Source organism: Gracilinanus agilis, chromosome 1 (genome assembly GCF_016433145.1).
Source record: "Gracilinanus agilis isolate LMUSP501 chromosome 1, AgileGrace, whole genome shotgun sequence".
Lineage (NCBI taxonomy): Eukaryota > Metazoa > Chordata > Mammalia > Didelphimorphia > Didelphidae > Gracilinanus > Gracilinanus agilis.
Window position 1 is genome coordinate 756,454,901 of NC_058130.1, and position 24,857 is coordinate 756,479,757.

At 36.2% G+C, this 24,857-nt stretch overlaps 2 protein-coding genes across 6 annotated transcripts in view; one reads left to right on the top strand and one right to left on the bottom strand.

The window, feature by feature from the left end:
• Positions 1-17,915, bottom strand: part of ATXN2 (ataxin 2) — an 80,654-nt gene extending 62,739 nt beyond the window's left edge. For 3 of the 5 annotated variants that reach the window (XM_044673538.1, XM_044673555.1, XM_044673522.1), the window contains exons 1-4: positions 17,890-17,915; positions 16,761-16,820; positions 15,959-16,030; positions 12,043-12,193 (exon numbers count right to left, since the gene is read on the bottom strand). In XM_044673538.1, coding sequence (XP_044529473.1) covers positions 12,043-12,193; positions 15,959-16,030; positions 16,761-16,793 — 256 coding nt within the window. In that variant the 5' untranslated portion in view covers positions 16,794-16,820; positions 17,890-17,915. Of the gene's footprint in view, positions 1-12,042; positions 12,194-15,958; positions 16,031-16,760; positions 16,821-17,889 lie in introns of those variants that run through there. The other 2 variants (XM_044673530.1, XM_044673546.1) reach the window with 2 other exon arrangements.
• Positions 17,916-21,420: 3,505 nt separating this feature from the next.
• LOC123232359 (60S ribosomal protein L7) lies at positions 21,421-22,218 on the top strand. Its single transcript, XM_044658787.1, has one exon. The coding sequence runs from the start codon at positions 21,425-21,427 to the stop codon at positions 22,166-22,168; it is 744 nt and encodes a 247-aa protein (XP_044514722.1). The 5' UTR covers positions 21,421-21,424; the 3' UTR covers positions 22,169-22,218.
• Positions 22,219-24,857: the final 2,639 nt, after the last annotated feature.

A 24,857-nucleotide genomic window follows, 5' to 3' on the forward strand; every position in this document is an offset into this window, starting at 1 on the left:
CTAATTTTTATTTGACGTTATGCTGTGATTTTTAAGTCTACTCAGAACATGTTATTTCCTCTGATATCCAATCTGCATCTCCATGCCTTTCAGACACCTCTAACTGGATGTCCTTAAACATCTTAAACTCAATATGTCTAAAACAGAACTCCTCTTCCCTCCTCTCCTCCTACCTTCCCTATTACTGTAAAGGGCAACACTATCTTCCTGATCCCTCAGGCTCCCAACCTAAGAGTCATCCTAGACTCCTCACTCTCTCTGCTCCTATCTAATCTGTTTGCCAAGGCTTGTCAATTTCACCTTTATAACATCTCTCAAAAACTCTAAGAATTTAAAATTTAGGTTTTATGCTAAATATGAGAATTCTATAGTAATATTGTGGTCGTCGATTTAAAGATGATATAATTTAAGTCAAAATGACTTTTAGTACCTTTATTTACAAAGAGGTGGAAAGAATGAAAGTGGGAAAATGTAAGTAGAGAATTTATCTAGGCTATCACCCTAAGCACTGATCCGGTGCAGGCTCAGCCCTCAGAAAGGCTCAATAATCTTCAGCCAGAGGGCCAGGTGGTGTCTTTAGCAAGGGTTCCACCAATGCAGTATCCTCCAGGAAAGGAAGGCCTCTCCGGAATCAATCCCTCCAGAAGTCCAGAAAGGAAGGCCAGCTACTCACCCAGATGATTGAGGCAGTCTCCCAAGGTGAAGTCCAAAGGCAAAGGTCCTCCTCCAAAGAAGCAGTCCAAAAGGAGAAGATCTAAGCCAAAGGTCCCATGGACAGGAAGTTCAGGACTTTTTATAGTCCCTTTCCCACGTCACTTCCTGTCCCTTCCTCCACTTTACAGGAACCAATTGCAGTCTTTCAATTTGCCCAGTACTACTCAAGGGGTAATCAGTGGCCTCTGGAGTTGTTACCCACTCTGGCATGTGACTTGTGAACTCTCCTACTTAGTGACTTGTAAAGGTACTTTTAAGTTCTTGATTGATTAGTTTAAAAGCTGCTGATTGATAGACAAAGATAGTTTGATTCAGTCTTCACAACTCCCACTTGTCCTCTCTGACATTGCCACCTCTCTGGTACAGGTCCCTCTATCATTTAACACCTGGATTACTGTTAAAGCCTGCCAATGGGTCACCTTACCTCAAAACTATTCCCCAACCTAGTCCTTTCTCCATTCAGCCACCAAATCAATTTACCTAACACTCTCCTAACATTTCAATAAACTTCCAGTGGTTCCTTACTGTCTCCAGGAACAAATTCAGAGGATGAGAGGTGTGAATCCCACAGACGCTGCCCCATGGGCAGTGCTAGACAATTTGGAAACTGTGATTGGCCCCTGTGAAGAGGGGCAGAGACAAAAAGTCACCAAAAAAGCAAGCCCCAAACTCCCTCAAGATAGTCTGAAGAGATTGTCTTCTGACTGGGAAGAGTCTTCGAAGAAGCTTCACCAGAGACTTCAGCTTGGATTGTGGGGTTGGAGCTCAGCTTCAACTTAGTCTCTGACTACTTTAAAGGTTGGGTGAGAGAAAAGGCTGACTCCTTTCCTAGTTTCCTAAGAGACTAACTTCCATCTTGGAGGAGGCTGCATGGTTACTCATCACTAGCCTTCCTGGTTGAGAGCTAATTAATCTCTGCATGGATTAAGCAGACCCAAAGTAAACATTTAAGTTGATAAGATAGATAACCTCGCTAACCTCTTCACATTTCTCTACTTTATTGCTTCCTCTCCATTTTTTAAATATGTGTAAACAAACTTCTGACTCGAGATATAATAAATATTGGCGACCACATAACTTCATATAATCATCGTCCCACATAACTTCATATAATCATCGTCCAATCATTAATTTTGACCCTTACACAAGTCAATTAGATTATTTTAAAATTAAGAAATACTGCCTCTCCAGAATTTCTATCATTATAATAGGTCTCCCATTAATGTAAGCTCCTTGACAATAAGGGCTGTCTTTCGCCTAGTTTTATATCTCCAGTAGTAGGCATTTAATAAATGTTTATTTACTGATTCAATCAACTGACTTATCTATTAGGCAGTTTGAAATCCAAGTCTGTAAATTAAGAGAGATTGGGGGCAGCTGGGTAGCTCAGTGGATTGAGAGCTGAGACGGGAGGTCCTAGGTTCAAATCCAGCCTCAGACACTTCCCAGCTGTGTGACCCTGGGCAAGTCACTTGACCCCCATTGCCCACCCTTACCACTCTTCCACCTATGAGCCAATATACAATATTTTAAACTCTTAACTTCTGTTAAGGGTTTAAAAAAAAGAGAGAGATATTAGGTCAGGAATAATATAGGAATCAGCATAGAAATAATAACTTAACCCATAAGAAATGATGAGGTAGGAAGGGAGTAGGGGAGGAATCATGAATCATGGAACCATGGAAAAATATTCTAAAAAAAGAAAGAAAGAAATGATGAAATCACCACATTAAATAGTACAGAGGTAGGTCTGGGACAGAGCCCTAAAGAATGTCCACCATTAACAGGACTGACTTGGAAAAAAGAGCTGGCAAAGGAGACTAAAGGAGAGAACAGATAGTTAGGTGAAGAAACCAGTATGGAGTCAAATAGAAATCAAAGAGAAGGGGGCAACTGGGTAGCTCAGTGGATTGACAGACAGGTCTAGAGATGGGTGGTCCTGGGTTCAAAACTGACCTCAGACACTTCCTAGGTGTGTGACCCTGGGAAAGTCACTTGACCTCCATTGCCTAGCTTTTACCATTCTTCTGCCTTGGCACCAATACACAGTATTGATTCCAAGACAGAAGGTAAGGGTCAAAAAAAAAAAAAAAGAAATCAAAGAAAAGAGAGTTAACAATAGTGTTGAAGGCTACCAAAAGATAAAGAAGGTTAAGAACTGAGAAAAGGATATTAAATTTAGCAATTAAGAGACCACTAATAACATTGGGAAAAAAGCAGTTTCAGTTGAATGATAAATTCAGAAGTCAGATTCTAGAGAGTTCAGAAAAGTGTGAAAAGAAAGAAATCTCTAGAGTTTTAGTTTCAGGGTGGTATCCTTTCAGAAAGAACCAAAGTAATCAATAGATTTTCCCTAAGATTCAGATTTCTCTAAAGTTTTCTAACGTCTGAATCCAACCTAAACTTCTGGCCTTATTTCACATGATTTTCCTTCCAAACTATTTTCTAGTGAACAGAACTACTTCTTATGTCCAAAACCTGACAAACTCTTTCCCATTTCTACATTGATAGAACATATTGATGGAACCTATAACATTTCATTTCTGCATTTCAGAAATCTTTATCCAAAATTCTGCTCATCTATCACCTCTTCCAACCTTTTTGAGATCACAACCATCTTTAAATGTTCTCTTTCTGTAAATAGTCCTAGAAGGTTCTAGATCTCTCTTCTTCCTCCCATCATACTCTATGATGCCAAATTAAATATGCAATGCCATACTTCCTTATTATACTCCATCTAATTTGAACTTAAGTTCCCAAAGAGTAATAACAGAATTATTCTTATATCTTCCCTGTCTAATACAGTGACTTTTAAATAAGTATTCTCTCTGGATTTGTCTGTTGAAATGGAATGGAATAAAGCCACTAAGAGAAAAGTGGTAGGGATATCTTCAGGCTAGAATATGTTGTTATGTTGTAAATGGGAATCTCTTTGAGTTGGACCAGGGATGGTTAATGAGGTAGCTTTTCAACTCTTGTCTCTTAGGAGAAAAAGGTATATAGGAAGGCTGTGCCTTAAAATTCCCAAAAGACTTACTGGTACTATAAATGATCTTATCTAGGTTACCTAGCTGCCCCAAAAGTTCATTTATTTGAAAAGAAAACGTTTTACCATAAATGATTCTGTTTATTAGAATGAGAAACTAAGAAAATCCTCAGCAACTAGGTGAGACAGTGAATTAAAAGCCAGGCCAAGAAATGGAAAGTGCTGGGTTCAAATGTGACCTTGGACACTTCCAGCTGTGTAAACTTGGGCAAGTCACCTAACCTCAATTGCCTAGCCCACTCTTATTCCTTGGAACCAACATTTAGTATTGATGCTAAGACAGAAGGTAAGGAATCAAAAAAAATTTTTAATAAACATTTGGTTTGGAAAATACAAAAACTATTCTGAATCTTCCTATGCTACTGTATGTTAAAATAAATTATCTTCTTTAATAAAGATAAACTTCTGCAATGATACTAAAGTTATCTGGCATTTGTCTACACCTGTAATTTATTACATTTCAAATTACAGAGCATTCAAAGTGACCTTATGTAAAATGAATTTAAAAATTTTTTAGTTTAGAAATTAAATAACTATAATAACAAGCAAACATTAAAATTATTATAAATTTGGTTGCTCTTAACAATAAGTAGTTATAGTTAGTAAAATATATCTATTATTAGAAGTAGACTTCAAAGAAATCTAAGGACACTCAGTTTGAACTATTATTTTATTTTTTAAACCCTTACCTTCTATCTTAGTATCAATTCTAAGTTAGAAGAGTGGCAAGGGCTAAGGTAACAGCGGTTAAGTGACTTGCCCAGGGTCACATAGCTAAGAAGTGTCTGAGGCCAGTAAATGTAGGCCCTCCCAGATCCAGGTCTGGCTCTCTATCCACCTTTGCTTCCTAGCTGCCCTGCAGAGAGATGCTTTTTAAAAAAATTATTATTCTATTTTGATTAGACTAGACATTTCCAAAAAGAGAAGCCACTAGATAATGTACAGATACCTTTTATTTTTTATAACTCTCAACCACCACTCACTAGATACTCCACCTTATCATACGGAACACAGCAAAACAAACATACTGGAAAAGTCCTGCCATTTAGTACAAGCTTTAGTAGTCAGCACCTGACAACCAATCATTCATCTCTTCATAGACAGAAGAAGGGATAGGTGATTCATAAGCTTTTCTCTGAGACAAAGTTTGCCAGCCTTTTAGTATTGTTTGTTTCTATAATTTGTATTTAATTTTTCTGTTTATGCATTTTTTGTCTTTGCATCAATTCTTAAAAGCTTTTAAATTCCTCCCTTTTTTTCATATTAGTCACTTCTTACAAGCTCTAGTCCTACCATCACCAACTCTTCACAGGATATTTAGAATTTAATCTCCTACAGGCATCTCAAACTTGACATGTACAAAACACAACCTTTTTTGGCCTGAAAATCCAGTCCTTTTTCAAAATTGCCTATTTCTGCTCAATATCATTCACTTACTTAGGTAACCAATGACCCAAGTTCCAAACCTTGGGGAACAGACAACATATTTAAAAAAGTATGTGTGTCACACATACACGAGAGAGAAGAGAGAAGAGAGAAGAGAGAAGAGAGAGAGAGAGAGAGAGAGAGAGAGAGAGAGAGAGAGAGAGAGAGAGAGAATAAATTTTATTCTAGAGAAAAGGAACACCAAGGAGAAATGGGAAAGGTTTCTTACAAAAAGGTAGATTATGCACCAATAGCAGAATCAGTAAATACCCGGGGTCAGCACCATTCCATGATAAGGCTATTATAGAAAGACTTTAGTGGCTATGAATTACAGGAAATAAATAGGATTCAAACATTTAACAATGCAATAAAATAGTCCTTCGTAATCTTTCTGACTTATAATTTTAAAATGCATTTGGTAAAATTTTTTAAATTAGTAATTACCTAATGAGTATTTGGGATTTTAAAATTCAAATTTTATTCCGGGGGATGGTGGGGGGAGCATTAAACAGAATAAACAGGCTGAATTACAGAGGAAAATAAATAAACAGGCATTTTTCTTCGGTGGTCCAATTAAAGACGAGTCGAAAACTGGTATGATTTTAATTCAATAAATGTATTTATTGAATATCTATATCTGTTAAGTTAGTAAACATTACAAGGTACAAAAAAATATTCTTTTCCTTCAAAAGCCCTACAAGCCAAAGCAGTAATCATCAAAACAATCTAGTTCTGGCTAAGAAAAAGATTGGTGGATTAGATTAATAGGTATACAACACATACTATAAAATGATCACAAAAATCTATTATAGGATAAATCCAAAGAGGTAAGCTTTAGGGGCAAGAACTCACTACCAGACAAAAATTGAAGGAAAAATCAGAAAGCAGCTGGGCAGAAACTAGGTATATAGATCAACATCTCATTGTGTACCGAGATAAAGTCAAAATGGATATAAGATTTAAACATAAAAGATGATATCATAAGCTAATTTAGGGGACTGTGAAAAATTTTACCTCTCAGATCTAGGGATAGAGGAAGAGTTTATGACCAGAAAAAAATTAAGAAAATATCAAAGAAAGAATAACGGATAATTTTGATTACATGAAAGTAAAAAAGATTTACAAAATTAAAATCAATCAGCCAAAATAGAAGGAAAAAAGGAAAACTCTGAAAACGTTTACATGAAATTTCTTAGATAAAGGGATAATTTCTCAAGTATGAGTGTAATTTATAAAAATAAGAGCCATTGCTGAATTTAGGAGGTACTTTCCAGAGAAAAAAATCAAAGCTATCAAGATCATATGAAAAATGTTCTAAATCATTCATAGAGAAATACAAATACATCAATCAGATTGACTAAGATGACAGAAAAGGAAAATGACAAATGCCAGGTGGAATGTGGAAAATTAGGGACACTAATGCACTACTGGTTGAGTCATGAACTGATCCAATCTTTTTCAAGAAAATGATTTGGAACTATGCCAAAAGGGCTATAAAACTTTTCACCCTTGGAGTCAGCGAAATCACAACTAGGTCTGTATGCCAAAGAGATCAAAGAAAAAGAGAAAGGATCTATATGTACAAAAATATTTAGAATAGCTCTTTTTGTGGTGGCAAAGAATTAGAAACTTAAAGGAGGGGAATGGCTATTTAAGTTGTAATCTATAATTATGATGAAATGATATTATGCTATAAGAGATGGCAAGATAGCTTCAGGAAAACCTGGGAAGACTCATATGAACTGATAGAAAGTATCAACAATTGATCATTATATGCACACAGTAACAGCAATATTTAAACAATGATCAAACGTAAAAGATTAGCTACTCTGATCAGTATGATCCAGAACAATTATATGCATAACAAAAAAATACTATCCAAAAAAACTGATGAACAGACTGCAAATTAAAATATATTTTTTAATTTTATTTTTCTTGTATTCTTTTTTCATAGTAGCATGGGCATGAATTTTGCTTGATTTTATACATATAATGGATATATCATATTGCTTAATTTCTCAACAGGTCGGAGGGGGCTGGTAGGGAGAGAATTTTAGAATTCATTTTGTTCAGAATTTCATTTGTTTTAATGTTAAAAATAAAATTAAAAATGTTTAATGTTAAATAAATAATTTAGAAAAGAAGTATGAGAATGTTTCTGTAAGAAAATTTTTTTTCAAAGAATTAAAAAGATATGGTTTCATTTTTGCCTTCCATATTCTGACCAAGTTGAAAACACAGAGATGACAGGTGAGAGGGAAAGAAATCTTTTCCCTGAATTTTTTTCTTGGCAGAAATTTATGACATTGTAAAGTAAAACTAATGAGAGATTAAATTTGCAACCAAAAGAATTCTTTATTGTGAATTTCCAAATTTCTCTAATAAAGGCCTCATTTCTCAATATGGGAAAATTAATCAAATTTATAAAAATAAGAGCTATTTCATAACTGATAAAATTTGAAAATTCTACTTTAAAAATAAAGTTTGTTATTGCTTGTAAAATTAACAAGTAAATTAACTTCTAGTTTGACCAGAACTATAATTATTTAAATATGTCTTTACTTTTCCTCCACAGATTATAAGTTCTTTTTTTTTTTTAACTAACACAAAGCTTTTATTTTTCCTTTAAAAATTTTAGTGGTGTCCCAAAAACTCCCTAGTATATTTAAGCACAGATCCACCAATCATGTAGTAGTATCCCTTCTCTTCCAAATTCCCTCAAGAACTCATTTTTCTTTGCTCAATCTGATTGATGTTAGGTAATACCTCAAGTGTTTTAATTTGCATTTCTCTAATTATGAATGATTTAGAGAGCATTTTCCCCCAAGACTATTAATAGCTTTGATTTCTCTGAAAATTACCTGTTCATTAGTTTTAGTAAGCAATAATAAAATTTCTTTACTGATTTGACTGATTGTCCTTACCTTCCACCTTAGAATCAATACTATGGATTGGTTTCAAGGCAGAAGAGTAGTAAGGACTAGACAACAGTGATTAAGTGACTTGCCCAGGATCACATGGGTAGCATCTAAAGCCAGATTTGAACCTGGGACCTCCCGTCTCTAGGCCTAGCTTTCAATCTACTGAGCTACCCAGCTTCCCCCAAATTTATTAATTTTTAAAGAACCAAAAAACACAATGATTTTCAAACTCACATTTGACAACTGCCCTTAAGATCTTTTCTCTACATTACTAAAGGCTAATCAGCCTGGCAAATCTCTATTTGCTATTATAAACAATAAATTACCAGGACCTCAATGGACACAGGTATTGGACTAAATTATTCAAGAGACCTATACTTCCTCTCTGATAGGCAGAATGTTCATCAACTACTCTGCCAATCTTCCTTCCTACATTGGTTGATTTTACCAAACTTTGTCAGTACAGCAACATATTAAATGACTTATGGCAAGCTATAAAACCATAGAAAATTAAAAGTATACACTTCAAAAACTTTTTAATATATAACAAAAAAGAATAGTATGGTTCCAAGTGAAATAATTTAAGATAATGTATGTTCTACCAAGAGTGATTAAATGTATGTAAATGTATGTAAATATGAGTAAATTAAAATGATTAAATTTTGTCTCAAGATTGTGTAATTAGAATCCGTTACCCTAAAAACTACAATTCCCAGCACCCCACTCTCCTTCTCACATTACATGCTGATGTAGGGAGTTTTATAAATGTTGTGTAGCGGCCCCGCCTCTCACTCTCTCTTCCTGTGATCCCAATTGGGAGGGTGATGTGAGGTGAGTGACAGGAGAATCTACTCACATGGCCTTGTTTTGTGAGATAATTACCTTTTTATTCCTTTACTTCAAGCGACTATTAATAAACTTTATAAAATACTTGAGAATATTAGATATTAATTTAAATCCTACTTTTTGGCAACCACGAAGGGATAAAGAATCCTTAATTTTCTTTTAAGAAAGCCTTTGAATAAAGAACAGAGAGTAGATAAATTTTGAAAAACTGAATTTCTCTCCTGCCGAGGCCTTGTGCATGCCACCCACTCAACCCCAGGGTACTCGAGTTGCTCCTGCTTCTACCTCCCTTGATAACTGTTTAGGGGGTCCTTGCCTAGCCTGCTTCTGCCTCCACCTTGACTCTTGAACACACAAGCTGGGAGTTCCTGCAAGCCGACCTGAGCTACTTTCTGGGTGGCTGGTAAAATATAAATCTCTCTTTCCGTTACATTGCTACCAGCTGAGTGCATTGTTCATTGGGACCTTGTAGAGCAGGTTGTTGGGTTTTTTTTGTTTGTTTGTTTGTTTTGTTTTGTTTTGTTTTGTTTTGTGTACAATTAGCCTCTAATCCTCCTGACTTCTTTCACCTAGGGAAAGCTAGCATCTCACAGCCCAGAATCCTGGAGTGTTGGAGGAAATTAATAATTTTAGCTCTGGCTTTTTTTTGTTGTTGTTATTGTTATTAGAAGATATTAATTATTGGGCTAAATTGAGAAAGTTTAGCTTTATCTTACTCCCAGAAGTTTTCTCTCTTTACAGCCAGCCTTTCCTAAACCCCCACATGGGTCTCAAGCATGATAGCCACTTAAAAACCCTTTTTGCTCTCCCAAACCAGCTCAGCTAAGTGGTTCCAAGGAGTTTTTAACTTCACTGTGCCTAAAAGAGAAAGCTTTTGTTTTCCCTTACTAACTCAGCCTTGGGCTAAAGCCCTCCATTCAAAGGCAGATTGGGGCATGTCTCTATCTACTAGCCTTGTGAGGTCTTTACTTCTAGCCAATACATACTAGGCCACCTACTAAAAGGAAGTAGATTTACAACCAATTTAATAAGTAGAACTGCAAGCATGGTCCAGTTTTCCTGCCTATCTCAAACAGTTCCCATTCTGGGAGAGCATTGCAGAGCTCATACAGCTAAAAGTTTCGAGGTCTCTTTTTTTACTACTATTCCTGGGTGTACTGGTCCTTGTGAATAGCTTGACATAATCCTGACATTCACGGGGGGGGGGGGGGGGGGGATGGATGGATTCATCTCCCTACATCCCCTTGCCATTTTGACCTGCCCAGTCTCTGCAACACACCCAATATAGGGTTTGTCAACATTGCCCAGTGCAGGTATGGCAAATCACAGATGAGTGACCAAAGGAATCTAGATACTCGGGAGGGGAAGGAACCTTAAAGCTTTTCAGACACCATTGCTAACTGTTCTAGTTTGTTCCCCTCCAAATAGTGAAGAGGTCTCTGTAACACAGCTATTGGAATTGGGGAAAAGGTCTCTTGAATTTAGTGCCTGCATCCTGTCACATATATTGTATTTCCTGATTGATTGTTTTGAATTTTAATTTTGTCTTTTTAGTTCACGTATTAACCTAATCTAATATATTCTGTTATACTGAATCATTTTAAGTTACTGTGTTTTGGCCATTAGTTATATGTGCTGTTACATTGTCTTTATTTGTACCATCCCCCTATGACTGGACTGGAGAAAATACCATTGTAAAATTCCATAAACAACTTGCACAAACCCTTTTCTGTGGCAAAACTATAGGTCCTTATGGATACTGGGTTTTGTCATCAGATCCATCGAGGTCACATGTTGCCTAAGCGTATTTTTGTTCCTTTTTGCCTTTGTTAACTGTCACATAGATGATGATAGATGGACTCCATCAAACTGGTTTCAACCTGTATACACCCTTTGGAGAACTTAATGACCTAAAAATTTTAATTGATTTTAAGGGATCTTCATCAATGATTTTTTTTTTAAGATATCTAGAGCATCACTACCTCTGACTGATCATTTGCCTTCCTTTGAGTTGTTTGTAACAAAAGGTAGATGAAGTAAAGCGCAATGAATGTAATGAATGAGATATCAGAAGTGATTTTCACTATTGTATTTCTTGCCTCCACATTGCAATGGATGGGATATATATATTTGTAACTCTTCAGCTTACTCTACCCTTCCACCAAAATGATCTAGATTCTTGGTGACATTTTAGACCCAAAAGGTTTTCATCAGCAGTACAGAAGTTTGTTTGTTTTTTTCTGTGCTCCTCTGCCACATTTTGGAATAATGGCAGTAATAGACTCCCTGAATCAAGAAAGTGAACTGGTTGGAGAAGGAGGCATGGAGATGCCTGCAGAAACCTCACACTGCACCGAAAGATCCAAAATAAACTTTGGGATGTAGCGAAATTGAACTACAGGGGGTTAAACACATTTATTTTGTATGTACACTCTTATGCTAAAGGGGACTGCCCCCTAATTGGTTTTTTATCAATGTACCTAGTAATCTTTGGTTTTGTTCTCTTTCTCTTTTATTTCCCTTTTATCCCCAAATTATTGTAATGTCCCCTTAGAAAATGCAATATTTTGTGTACCTCTAGTTATAGATCTTTTAGATATACAATTTGATTATGTGTACTGATTCCATGGGGAAACTAGGCATGTAAATCTGGGAGATTTCTACATGCTTGTTTTCCATGGGAATCACAGTGGGGATTGTGTAATTAGAATCTGTTACCCCAAAAACTACAATTCCCAGCACCCCACTCTTCTCACGTCATGTGCTAACGTAAGGAGGTTATAAGTTTTGTGTAGCCCCACCTCTCTCTCTCTCTTGCCCTGATTACATCTTGTGGAGGTGGCATGAGGTAGGAGACTATTCACCTGGTCTTAATTTTGTTAGATAATTAGGTTTTTGTGACTTCTATTTCCCTTTTATTCCTTCTACTTCAAGTGATTAATAAACTTTATAAAAATATAATTATTGGATTGTTGGATATTAATTTAAATCTTACAAAGTTTTCTAAATACCAAATTGGTGAAAAAACCTCATAAAGATGAAAAAACACTCCTCAGTTATGTGCTGCTATTTGCACCAACTTAAACCTACCTCTTCTGGCATAATTGGAGTCCATATCTTTGAACTGTACCACGACAAAGTCAGAACACTTGAACAAAATCCTCTCCACGATATCTTCACGCTTTGGCCCAGGGCTGGAGTCCGTAGTTTTCTTATGAGCAGCATCAAGCACTAAATCACACTAAAATTGAAAACAGGTAAGTACAAAAATGCCTGTTATAAATAAAATTATAGCTAGATTTTATAATACTAAGCACTTTACCATGGGTGTAGAAAGGGGACTAAGGTTTTAAAGACTGGCTAATCAACCTACCTCAAAAGAACAAGAAAATTCAAATACTTTCTGGTGAGTAGTCTGATCTACTGGCTCAATATCTAAATGGAAGAGCAGTTCATGCTACCATTTAAAAAAACAACCCTCCTCCAAAAAAAAAAAAATCTCATCAAAAAGTTTTAAACATTTAAAAGGGGTCCTGATCCTTATTAGTTTCTTCCTGTTACCACCTGAGTAAGACTAAAAGAAAATAATACAGAGTGAAAAACTTATCTGCCATCTACATGGCAATTTTTAGTTTACCAAACATATAACAATACTCATGTTGGCTCCTCAACAGACCTCTGTAAGGAAACAACAGAGGGCATGGTACTCTTCAGTCTTAAGAATTGTTACTAAAATGTAAAAAAAAAAAAGAAAAAAAGAAAAGAAAAAGTCAGAGATAGAGAAAAGATAAAGAGACAGATTTCTATAAATCAAGGATTATTAGTGAGTAAATTCCAGCTAAAGTGACCAGTGAATATCCTATAATCAATCACTGTTAACATAATAGAGATTATGTTTAAAAGTTGTTCTTACTTTTTAAATTGTGAATTATCAGTCATTAACATTCATAAATACTTCAAAACACAAAGAACAGGCTGAACAAATTATAGTATCTGTTGGTGATGGAATACTATTGTGCTCAAAGGAATAATGAACTGGAGGAATTCCATGTGAACTGGAACAACCTCCAGGAACTGATGCAGAGTGAAAGGAGCAGAACCAGGAGAACATTGTACACAGAGACTGATACACTATGGCATAATCGAATGTAATGGACTTCTCTACTAGCAGCAATGCAATGATCCAGGACAATTCTGAGGGACTTAAGAGAAAGAATGCTATTAACATTCAGAGAAAGAACTGTGGGAGCAGAAACACAGAAGAAAAACAATTGCTCTATCACATGGTTTGATGGGGATATGATTGGGAATGTAGACTTTAAATGATCACCCTACTACAAATATCAATAATATGGAAATAGGTCTTGATCAACGATACACATAAAATTCAGTGGAATTGCTCGTTGGCTACAGGAAGGGGGTGAGAAGAGGGGAGGGAAAGAATATGAATCATGTAACCATGGAAAAATACTCTAAATTAAATTAATTAAATAAGCTGAATTATTAAATTAAATAAAAAGAACCACAAAGAACAACACAGGACAGTACAAGGAACTGTGAAATCCTACTACACATATAATTTTGGCATCTTAAATATATCCAAGGGTAAATAATCTCATCTAGGTAGTTATAAACTGCTTTATTTTTCATGCTTCTTTGAAATTTTTTAAATGGTTTGTTGATGTTTTTTCATTGAACTTTTCTCCCTTCTCTTGTTCTCCTGACCTCCATTCAAACTATTAGACATTTCAGACTATCCCGCAGATTCTTCAAGCTCAATACAACTAAATTTGATTTCATTATCTTTCCTCCCAAAACCTACCTGTATCTAAACTCCTTCATTCAACATACCCAATCAATTGCTAAATTTTGTTCTTTTCCAACTCCACATTTCTCACTACTCATGCAACCACCATCTTCTCTACTAAAATGGTCTCCTACAGGAGCCAAAGTGATCATCCTTAAACAAGAGATGACCACTGTCACTCCCAACTCTTAACTCCACTATTATCTCTAGGATCATATAAACTCCTGTGGCATATAAAGCTCTTCACAAATTGACCCTCTTCTATTCTTCTAGTCTCATTATATATTACTCCATTTCCCACAGTCTACGATCTAGGAAAACTGTCCTTCTTGATGTTCCTGATAGATGATGCTCCATTACTTATTTCTATGTATTTAAACTATTTTCCAAAGCCTGAAATGTATTATCCCCTCTTATCTAGCTCACAAAATCTCTTAATTCCTTTGGGACTTAGCTCAACTCTTCTACATAAAGCCTTTCCTAATTCCCAAATGCTAGTGCCTTTTGTTTCCCAAACTACCTGGAAATAATGTGTTGTTCTTGCCTTAAAACAAAGGCTAGAGGATTACTTACCAGAAATAGGTTAGATTAAATGGTCCAACATTGAAATTCTGTTGACTACAAATTTAATGGTCTTCTCACAATACCTTTTCTTAAAAAAAATCCTATCTTCTGTCTTAGAATCCATACAAAGTATGGGATCCAAGAACGGTAAGGTTTGGGCAATTGGGGTTAAGTGACTTGCCCAAAGTCACATAGTTAGAAAGTCTCTGAGGCCAGATTTGAACCCAGCACCACCTATTTCCTGGCTTGACTCTCTATCCACTGAGCCTCCCCTAAGCTGCTCCTCTCACTATACTTTTTTTGGTTTTGATACTGAACTTGTAATAGTTAAATTTTGAAATTATAGGGTCAAACGATTAAAATGGGTCTTAATAAAGTAGCATTAGATCAAAGGTGTCAAAACTCAAATAAAAAATGGATCCCCTGGCCTCAGACACTTCCCAGCTGTGTGACCCTGGGCAAGTCACTTGACCCCCATTGCCTACCCTTACCACTCTTCCACCTATAAGTCAATACACAGAAGTTAAGGGTTTAAAATAAAAAAAATTATAAAAAAAAAAAGGATCCCCATAGGTGAAATATTAACTTTAAAAAATCACAAATTAATATTGTCTATGTTGTACTGTAATTTTTGGTTATTTAACATTTCCCAATTACATTTTAATCTGGTTTCAGCACTCAGAAGTTTGGCTGGTTTGGGAGACTGATACTTCTGGCATAAGACAACAGACAAGAATTAAAACAATAAAATTTATTTAAGGTATACAAGCAAAACTCAGTAGCATAGCATCAAAAATGGAAAATAGTAATAGTATTCGTAGAGCGCCTTTAGATTTTCAAAGCGCTTTACATGTTATCTCATTTGATCCCTAGAAATACTATGAAGCAAACCCCTATTACTTACTCTACTTATTTTACAAATGAGGAATCCGAAGCAAAGGGCTCTGTTAAAAGTAACATGCCCAAGACCCAGCCAGATTTTGACTGACTAGAAGACTCGCCTCCCACCCCAACCCCAACCCAAGTGGACATCTCAGTCAAGAAGCTCCTGGATTATTGTGAGTATAAATCACAACTCACATTCAGGGTAAAGGAGAGGATTTTTTTGTCAGTCAAGCTTAATTTACAGCAGGCATTTACACATTTCAGAGGCATATACTTTAGATTCATAATGAATCAAACAGCAAGGAAAGGAACCAGGCATCAGAATCAACTCATTCACTTACAGAGCTAGTGCCCTGGAAAATACAAAATCAACTTTTTCAGTGAAGTTCTTAGACTGAGAGACCACAAGAAGATTTTTAGCACAATGTTATGAATAAGTACATTTTAATAACAGGATTCTGAGTTAGAACATAAAAAAAAAAAGTAACATGCCCAGGATCACACAGCTATAGTGTCAGAAGCAGTAGGCAGGAATTCAGTGCTTCCAGATTCAAGTACAGTACTATCCATGATGCTATCGAATAGTCCCAGGAAGGTCAAAGATCAAAAATTATAAACTACTAAATTCAAGAATCTTAATTACAACTCAATATTTTTCAATTAAGAAACAATACCACAAATGCATAGTAGTCTAGAAATTAGTGTTTCAAAAAAAAACTTAAAATGGAAAATAATCTTTTTTTTCATTACCTTAGGGCTATATGTTTTAAAAACTCCTTCATATACACCTCCATTTTTCACTTGTACTTCACATTTGGATCCCTAAAAACAGAAAATAAAAAAATCAAAGAAGGTACCTATGTAATCAATACATATGACTACTTTTATCTCATTTACATGTTTCAAAAGCAGTAACTCAATAAAATCTATCATACTACATAAAAGAATTTTTTTAAAAATAACCCTTACCTTCTCTCTTATAATCAATACTATGTATTGGTTTCAAGGCAGAAGAACAGTATGGGATAGGCAATGCAGGTTAAGTGATTTGCCCTGGGTCACACAACTAGGAAGTGTCTGAGGCTAGATTTAAACTCAGACCTCTAATCTCTAAGCCTGGAGTTCTGTCCAGTCAGCCTTTTACATAAAAGATTTTGGTGCAATTTTGGGGTAGGGGAAGAATATTTTGTAGACCTTACTGAACGAATGAGATACAAAGAATATACTTTAAGACAATTCTAAATTCACAGAATTTTTGTCAGTTTAAATACTCATACTTTCAATTTAAATTTATTTTAATCTGGCAATATCAGGGATAGGAGAATGTGAACCACTTTAAAGAATACCAAATGCCAACCTTAGTATAAAGAAGACATCAGGTTTAGAATACTTTATATACTGCTTTATACATAGTACTTCTAATCTAATTCACTTTCAAACTGCCTTGATGAACATCACTATCACTTTTCCTTAAAGAAGATCCAGATAAAGTAATCATTTCAAGTATCTTTTCACTGAAAACACAATTTTAAGAAATATTGTGAAAACTTACAACAACTGATGTAAGTATATGAACCATTCTCATATTTGCATAGATGCCATCAAAAGAAATCTGGAATGTAAAAAGAGTAATTATAAAGCTATATTTGTGTATTTTTATCAATTATAATAAAGTTCAGAAAATTTTACTTAGATTATAAATTAAAATCAAGGTTCTTGCTTTATTAAAGAATAATGGAAGCTCACATATTCACAAGCAAATCTGCACAAATGAATTCAGTGTTAGATATTGATGAGGGAAGACAGTAAGCAGTGAGGAGGTAGTAATGTGAACAAGACCCTCATATTCTGAAATCTTGCATTTCTCACCAGTTAGCATTAGTTAAACATCAACTGCAAAATATGTAGTTTCACATTAATCAAGCATGAATTATAGATTGATCAGTTACCCATTCTATATACTAGATCTGCAATATTCTATATTGGGGATCAGCTTTGTGCCTAATCCATTTTATTAATTACTCATATTGTTCTATATATATTTTAGATTAGACCTGTAAGATACAATTATCTATAGTGGTTATCCAATGTACAGCATCCCACCCTGAACTCCCCACCCAGCAAGACCTCTCCCACATTGACAAATGATGACAAGGTAGATGATGGAGAAGAGACCTGCACACTGGGAGGGACTCTGGTATTCCAGAAGAATCCCCCTAACCTGCACACATTTTTTATTCCCTATTACATACATGTCAAACCCCAAAATACTTCCACCTAAATTTGGTCATGTTCATTTTCCAGGGTTTTCAGAAAAGGTGAAGATTTCTCTAGAATGGGAGATGACTAGTCTCCAGACCCTGGTAAATATGCCTGATGCAAAGAGAAGAAGCTGCTACTCTACAGCTAGAGTTGCTACTCTGTTACCTACTGGGCTACTCCATCACCCTGAGAGCTGCTACTTTACTCCATCAAATTGTGTTAATATTTCTCATAATAATAATTTGTACTTGTTAAAGGTAAATTTATTAATATTGAGACAGCTCACTTAATTATCGAAGCCAATGGTGTCTTCTATCTTCATAGATGACTTAATCCTACCCTAAAACTAACAAAATCTGTGACCCGAAGGCCTTTTTCAAGGAAGATAAAAGGAGAGAAGTTTATTCATGTTTACTTACCGTAGACTGAGGAAGTCCTTTGCCACTGCTTCGGCCCCTAAAAAGATTTAATATGTGTTAAAAATTCAATAGAATACAAAAAAATTAGAAACTAAAAATATTTAATAATCCATTTGAAATTAAGTCAAAAGTTAAGTGAGAGGTTACAGAATACCAATGAAAACTTTTTGTCTTTGATGAGGCTAGTTTGAGAAGGAAGACAGGCTGAACTGTCAAGTTAAGTCAGCAAGCATTTATTTATTTATAAAGAATGCGCTATCAGACACAGTGTTCCAAGTATCTAAAGTTTCAAATTTTTCAATTCAATTAGGAATTCAAAGAAAGACAAAAAAGCAGCTCAATCAAGGAGAGTTCACGATCTAACAGGGAAAACAATATGCAAATAGTAATTTACAAACAAGATAGAAACAGGATAAATTGGAGGTAATAGCAGGGAAGCAGTAGCATTCAACGGCATCAGGAAAAGTTTCTTCTAAGTAGTGGGATTTGAGCTTCAACCTGAAGGAATTCAAGGGATCCAGAAAACAGAAATGAAAAAAGAAAGCACTCTTCTAGGCACAATTAACAGCCAAGGAAGATGCAGAGTCTGAAAATAGAATTTCTTCTTAAACAAAAAGCAAGAAAGCCAGTATGACTACATGTGGAAAAGGACTGGAGTAAGGTATAAAAAGACTAGAAGAGTAGCAGACAGCCAGGTTGTAAGGGAAAAAGATAAAATATTTTATTTTGGAGGCTTTTGGGAGTAACTGGATTTGATAAATAACTAACATTTATTTAGTTCTTTAAGGTTTACAAAGTACTCTACAAATATTGTCTCATTTGGTCCTCACAACTACCCTAAGATGTAGATGTGATTAATCCTATTACCTCTATTAGTATTCCTATTTTATAGATGAGGAAACTGAGGCAGAAGTTAAATTATTTGCCCAAGATCCCACAACCAGTAAATATCTGAGGCAGAAATCCAAGCCCTGAGCTCTATTCACTGCATCATCTTCTAAATGAATGGGATCATGCATGTGGGCACAGACTCAAGTGTGGGAAACATGGCCAAACTGACCTTACAGAAGAAGACCAATTTGATGGGGGGGGGGGGGGGGGAGGGGGGAATTGTACTGTGGTGGGTAGAAACTTGAGGCAGAGAGACCACCCACAAGGTTATACAGTCGTCACTCACTATATCAGAGTTTACTTATCACAGCTTCACTGTACTGCAGGTTTAAAAAAAAATCTAATTCTGTATCACGGGGTTATACTTATCTCTGCATACTACTGGCTGATGGAATGAAAGACGACCAACCACAGCACTGTGTTCTGTATTGTGGGTGCTGATTGGCCCACTGACTATAGCAGTGATGGCAAACCTGACACACATGTCAGTGCCATTTTTGATGACACACACATGTGGCTGCATGCAGAGAAGTTTGGGGCCACCTGCCGAGGATGAAACATTTGCTGTAGTGTAGTGTAGACACTCTGTGCACTATAGAGAACAATTCTACCTATATTAACTTATCTATTTTGGTTTATTAAATAGCGTTATATATTATAATTATACATTTTTGTTATTTAAACTATAAATACCACGAAATTATGTTTTTTTTCTCAAAGTGACACAACACCTGAGCTATGTTTGATTTTTTCGTCAATTTTAACACATCAAGCTCAAAAGGTTGCCCATCGCTTTACAGGAGAGTGGAAAGGGTTTATAAAATCTTTAAAAATATATACTAAAATAAATATAATATGCCACTTTGTAGATTTTCACCTATTGCAGGGGTCTCGGGAACATAATTCCTGCAATAGGTAAGGGATAACCCTAAACCAGTGATGGGTAAACTACGGCCTGGTGGGCCAGATGCAGGCCCCCTGAAATGTTCTATTTCAGTATGATCCTATTCCTAATCTGACGAATACAATGAGTAGGATTCAATACAATGAAACTTCGAAAGAGTTGCCTTAGAAACAGACTGACAGAGGAGCATTTCCTTTCCTTTGGCCCCTCTTTAAAAAGTTTGCCCTTCGCTGGTCTATACCAAAAGAGTGGGCAGCTGTCAGAGAGATGGGAAGAGGGTAGAAGAGAGATGTTAATGAGGGCAGAAACATTACTTAGCAATAGACTGGATATGAAAGGTGAAAGAAAATATAGAGTTGAGAACGACACTCGGGTTTTGAGTCAAGGTTAACTGGGAGGATATTGGTATACTCCTTCAAAACAGCGAAGTTAGGAAGAGGGAGAAGATAATCAGTTCACTTTTAAATACTCTGAGTCTAAGATGCCAGATAAGCAGTTAGAAACGCAGAACTGGAGGTCAACAGCAAGATTAGGGTTGTATACATAGATCTAAGAATCATCAGCCTAGAGATGATTATTGAATCCATGAGAACTTATAAGAGCAAAATATTACATAGGAAAGAGAGACAAGGGCACAAAGGAGAACCATGGAGGATACCCATCATTATTAGCAGGTTCAACACAGGTAAAAATGCAGCAAAAAGAAGACTGAAAAGGAGCACTAGACAGGAAAGAGGCAGATTCCTTGTGGGTTATGTTCAAGATTACAAATCCAATGACCATTCTGGAATATCTACAGGAATATGGTAGAATAAGTTATCAAGAGGGAAAGTCAGAAGACTTGAGGGAACATCAATGGATGCTAGTGAGCACAAGAATTGGGGTACAGAGAGACTAGAAGCTAGGCACGAAATTCTTTAAGGAAGCGAACAAAAGGATATAGATTGGGAAACAAAAGTTGTATGGAGTAAGCCAAAAGGAGAAGTTGTTGAGTGATGGTGACAGAGGCAATATCTGTTAGAGTTAATGGGGAGCAGGGAATATTGTGATTCCTTTACCACAACCAATTATTAAGGGAAGAGAGAAAGGATAGCCAAGGCTTGAAAAAGAGCCAGAGAAGCAAAGTCACCAAAAGAAGGAAGCCAAGTTTCAGTGCTGGAGTTGGAAGGGAGTAAAAGAACGGGAAACAAGATTTGTACACTGGTAGACAAGGATTCTAAATCACTGGTTAAGAAAAATATAAAGGTGGGGGGGCAGCTGGGTGGCTCAGTGGATTGAGAGCCAGGCCCTAGAGACGGGAGGTCCTGGGTTCAAATCTGGCCTCAGACACTTCCTAGCTGTGTGACCCTGGGCAAGTCATTTGATGCCCATTGCCTAGGCCTTACTGCTCTTCTGCCTTGGTTCTAAGACAGAAGGTAAGGGTTTAAAAATTTTTTTTAAAAAGAAAAACATAAAGGGAGGAAGAAGTATGCTAACTTTTCGTTTTGTTTTGTTTTTAAAACCATTACCTTCTGCCTTAGAATCAATGCTGTATATTGGTTCTAAGACAGACTAATAGTAAGGGCTGAGCAAGGGGGGTTAAATGACATCACAGACACCTAAGGGTCTGAGGATATATTTGAAAGTATGCTAACTATTGAGAATGAGTCTAGGCATTTATCAGTCTAGGGAGAGATCCATTGAAGACAGTAGCAAGGAAGTTATTAAAAAGACCACTCTTGCTTTTCCCAGGCTGGAATCATGGCGGGCACAGAAGAAAAGAAGAAGCTACCATCTGTTCCAGAATCCCTTCTGAAAAAGCGAAAGGCCTTTGCAATACTGAAGGCCAAACGCTTGAAGAAGAAGATGGCTATAAAAAAGCTTCGAAAGATACGGAGAAAAGTAATCTATGAAAAAGCTAAAGCCTATCACAAGGAGTATAGACAGATGTACAGAAGCGAAATCCGGCTGGCTAGAATGGCACGCAAAGCTGGCAACTACTATGTACCTGCTGAACCCAAGTTGGCTTTTGTGATCAGAATCAGAGGGATCAATGGTGTTAGCCCAAAGGTCCGCAAAGTGTTGCAGCTTCTTCGTCTTCGCCAGATCTTCAATGGCACATTTGTTAAGCTTAACAAGGCTTCAATTAACATGCTGAGGATTGTGGAACCATATATTGCATGGGGTTACCCCAACCTGAAGTCTGTGAATGACTTGATTTACAAACGGGGTTATGGCAAGATCAAGAAACAGAGAATTGCCCTGACTGATAATGCCCTTATTGCAAAGTCTCTTGGTAAATATGGAATTATCTGCATGGAGGACTTGATCCATGAGATCTACACTGTTGGCAAGCACTTCAAAGCCGCCAACAACTTCCTGTGGCCCTTCAAATTATCATCTCCACGGGGTGGAATGAAGAAAAAGACTACACATTTTGTGGAAGGTGGAGATGCTGGTAACAGGGAAGACCAGATCAACAGGCTTATTAGAAGAATGAACTAAAGGTCTCTACTATGATTGTTTTTCTAATGGTCTGTTAATAAAAATGCCTATGATAAAAAAAAAAAAAAAAAAAAAAAAAGACCACTCTGTCATATGTACCTATATAACAATTCTAGTCAACCTCTTCTCTTCACTGGCAGAGCCACAATCTTAATTCTGGCATGCACCTTCCTTCATCTAGCCCAGTGGATCCCAAACTTTTTTGGCCTACCGCCCCCTTTCCAGAAAAAATATTACTTAGCCCCCTGAAATTAATTTTTTTTTAATTTTAATAGCAATTAGTAGGAAAGATAAATGCACCTGTGGCCATCACTGCCTCCCTGGATCGCTGCAGCACCCACCAGGGGGTGGTGGCGCCCACTTTGGGAATCACTGATCTGGAGTATTCCAAAAACCTCCAAATTGATTTCCTTGTCTCCAGTCTGCCACAATTCTAGTCTATTTTTCATACAGCAGCCAAAGTAACTTTTCATTAAGCATGGATTTGCTCATATCAACCCACACAGACACTCGAAAAATTAATTTATTCCCATTCACCCCTGCCTCTTTAGAATTCCTTTCTTTTAATAATTCCTTTCAAACAATACCTCCTATAGCCTTCTAGCACCTTCTTCCCTCCTTACACAGCTAGTAAAATCTAAGGAAGGATTTGAACTCAGGTATTCCTGACTCCAGGCCTAGTACTCTATTAATTCCATATATATGTATATATGTATTTATATTTCCCTCATTAGAATAAACTCCTTCAAGAGTCAGTGAAAGTGACAAATAAATGTTTGCTAATTCACTGACTAATTTTTGTTTTTTGAAACCCTTACCTTCTGCCTTAGTAGCAATCCTAAGAAAAGTGGTTAAGAGCTAGGCAATGGGAGTAAAGTGACTTGACCAGGGTCACGCAGCTAGGAAATATCTGAGGCCAGATGTAAACCCAGAACCTCCCAACTCCAGGTATAGCACTCTATCTACTGGGCTACCTTCGCTATCCCTTCAACTGTTTCTTTTTTAAATTTGGTTTTTAAAATACCTTATCTGTTAATTTGAGAGCCAGGCCTAGAGACGGGAGGTCCTGGGTTCAAATCTGGCCTCAGACACTTCCTAGCTGTGTGACCCTGGGCAAGTCATTTGATGCCCATTGCCTAGCCCTTACTACTCTTCTGCCTTGGTTCTAAGACAGAAGGTAAGGGTTTAAAAATATTTTTTAAAAAGAAAAACATAAAGGGAGGAAGAAGTATGCTAACTTTTCGTTTTGTTTTGTTTTTAAAACCATTACCTTCTGCCTTAGAATCAATGCTGTATATTGGTTCTAAGACAGACTAATAGTAAGGGCTGAGCAAGGGGGATTAAATGACATCACAGACACCTAAGTGTCTGAGGATATATTTGAAAGTATGCTAAGAAAGTATGTAAGGTCAGTTACCAATCAATTTCTTAAATTTGTTTCCCAACCTTCAAAATGGGGGTGATTAATCTTTCATAAAGATTGTAAGGCAGGGACTTAGTGGATACTTAGCATCTATTCTAAGACAGAAGGGTTTAAAAAATTTTTTTTCCAAGGCAAAAATTCATATTTTTTACAAATTAAGGATATTTTTGTCTTAGCATACTTTCATTAATGCTGTTTATATAAAATTCTTCAACTTCTTCACATAATCTAAAACTTTCTACTTTAATTTTTGCCAGACTGCTTTCCAGTTTCCCAAGAAATTCTTGTCAAGAAGTAATTTGAATTCTCAGACTTATGAATGTTAGTTATTCGGTTCAGTTTTTTCTAATTCTTCCTTATCTAGTCTATTCCACTGCTGTTTCCATTTTAACTAGTAAGTTTCAATGACTGCTGCTTTATAGTATAATGAAACCTAAAAATGTTTTCACCTTTTCATTTGTGTTTCTAAAAATTACTCAAGATTTTAGATCTATGTTTCTAACCAATGAATTTTATTTTGTTTAGCTTCACAAAGTTTGTGTCAAGGAGTTTAGTCACAAACATAGTTAATATGGATGGCTCAAATGAGGGATTTTTTAACATGGTGAGGTATATATAAACATATTTGGCAGCAAAGGAGCAGCCAACAGACAAAATGAGACGAATAAGCAAGAGTGGGAATGACAGACAGGACAGTCTTCTGGAGAATTTGGGAAGGAATCACTAAGAGATTCCACTCCTAAGCTAATCCTCCAAGGAGGGCCATCATCAAGTAGAAAATACCCATATACACCAAAATATCTATAGCAACGTTGTTTTTTTTTGACAGCAAAGATCCAGAAGTGCAAAATGAATGCCTGTCCCAAAACAAAGGAATGACAAAACAAATTATGGTACATAAATATTATGTAAGATTACTATGCTGTAAAAAATAATGAATTCAAAAGCATGGAAAAGGGTTACATGAATTAATGCAGAATAAGCAGAGGTAAAAAAAATTTGCACAATGATCACAACAATGTAAACATAAAGATCTACACTCCCCAAAAATATATGTACCTAGTCAACGTCAATGTTGCAAAATTACAAATAGCCAAGGCTTCTAAGAAGAGAAATGAGAAGATACCCTCAACTGGAAGAAAGGAAGGTAATAAGCATTTATATGGCATTTACTATGTGCCAGGTACTGTGCTAAACTGCAGAGCAAAGGTGGGAGGTCCACAAATGTGGTACATTGCATGTATTTTCAGACTTCTTGTGATGAAT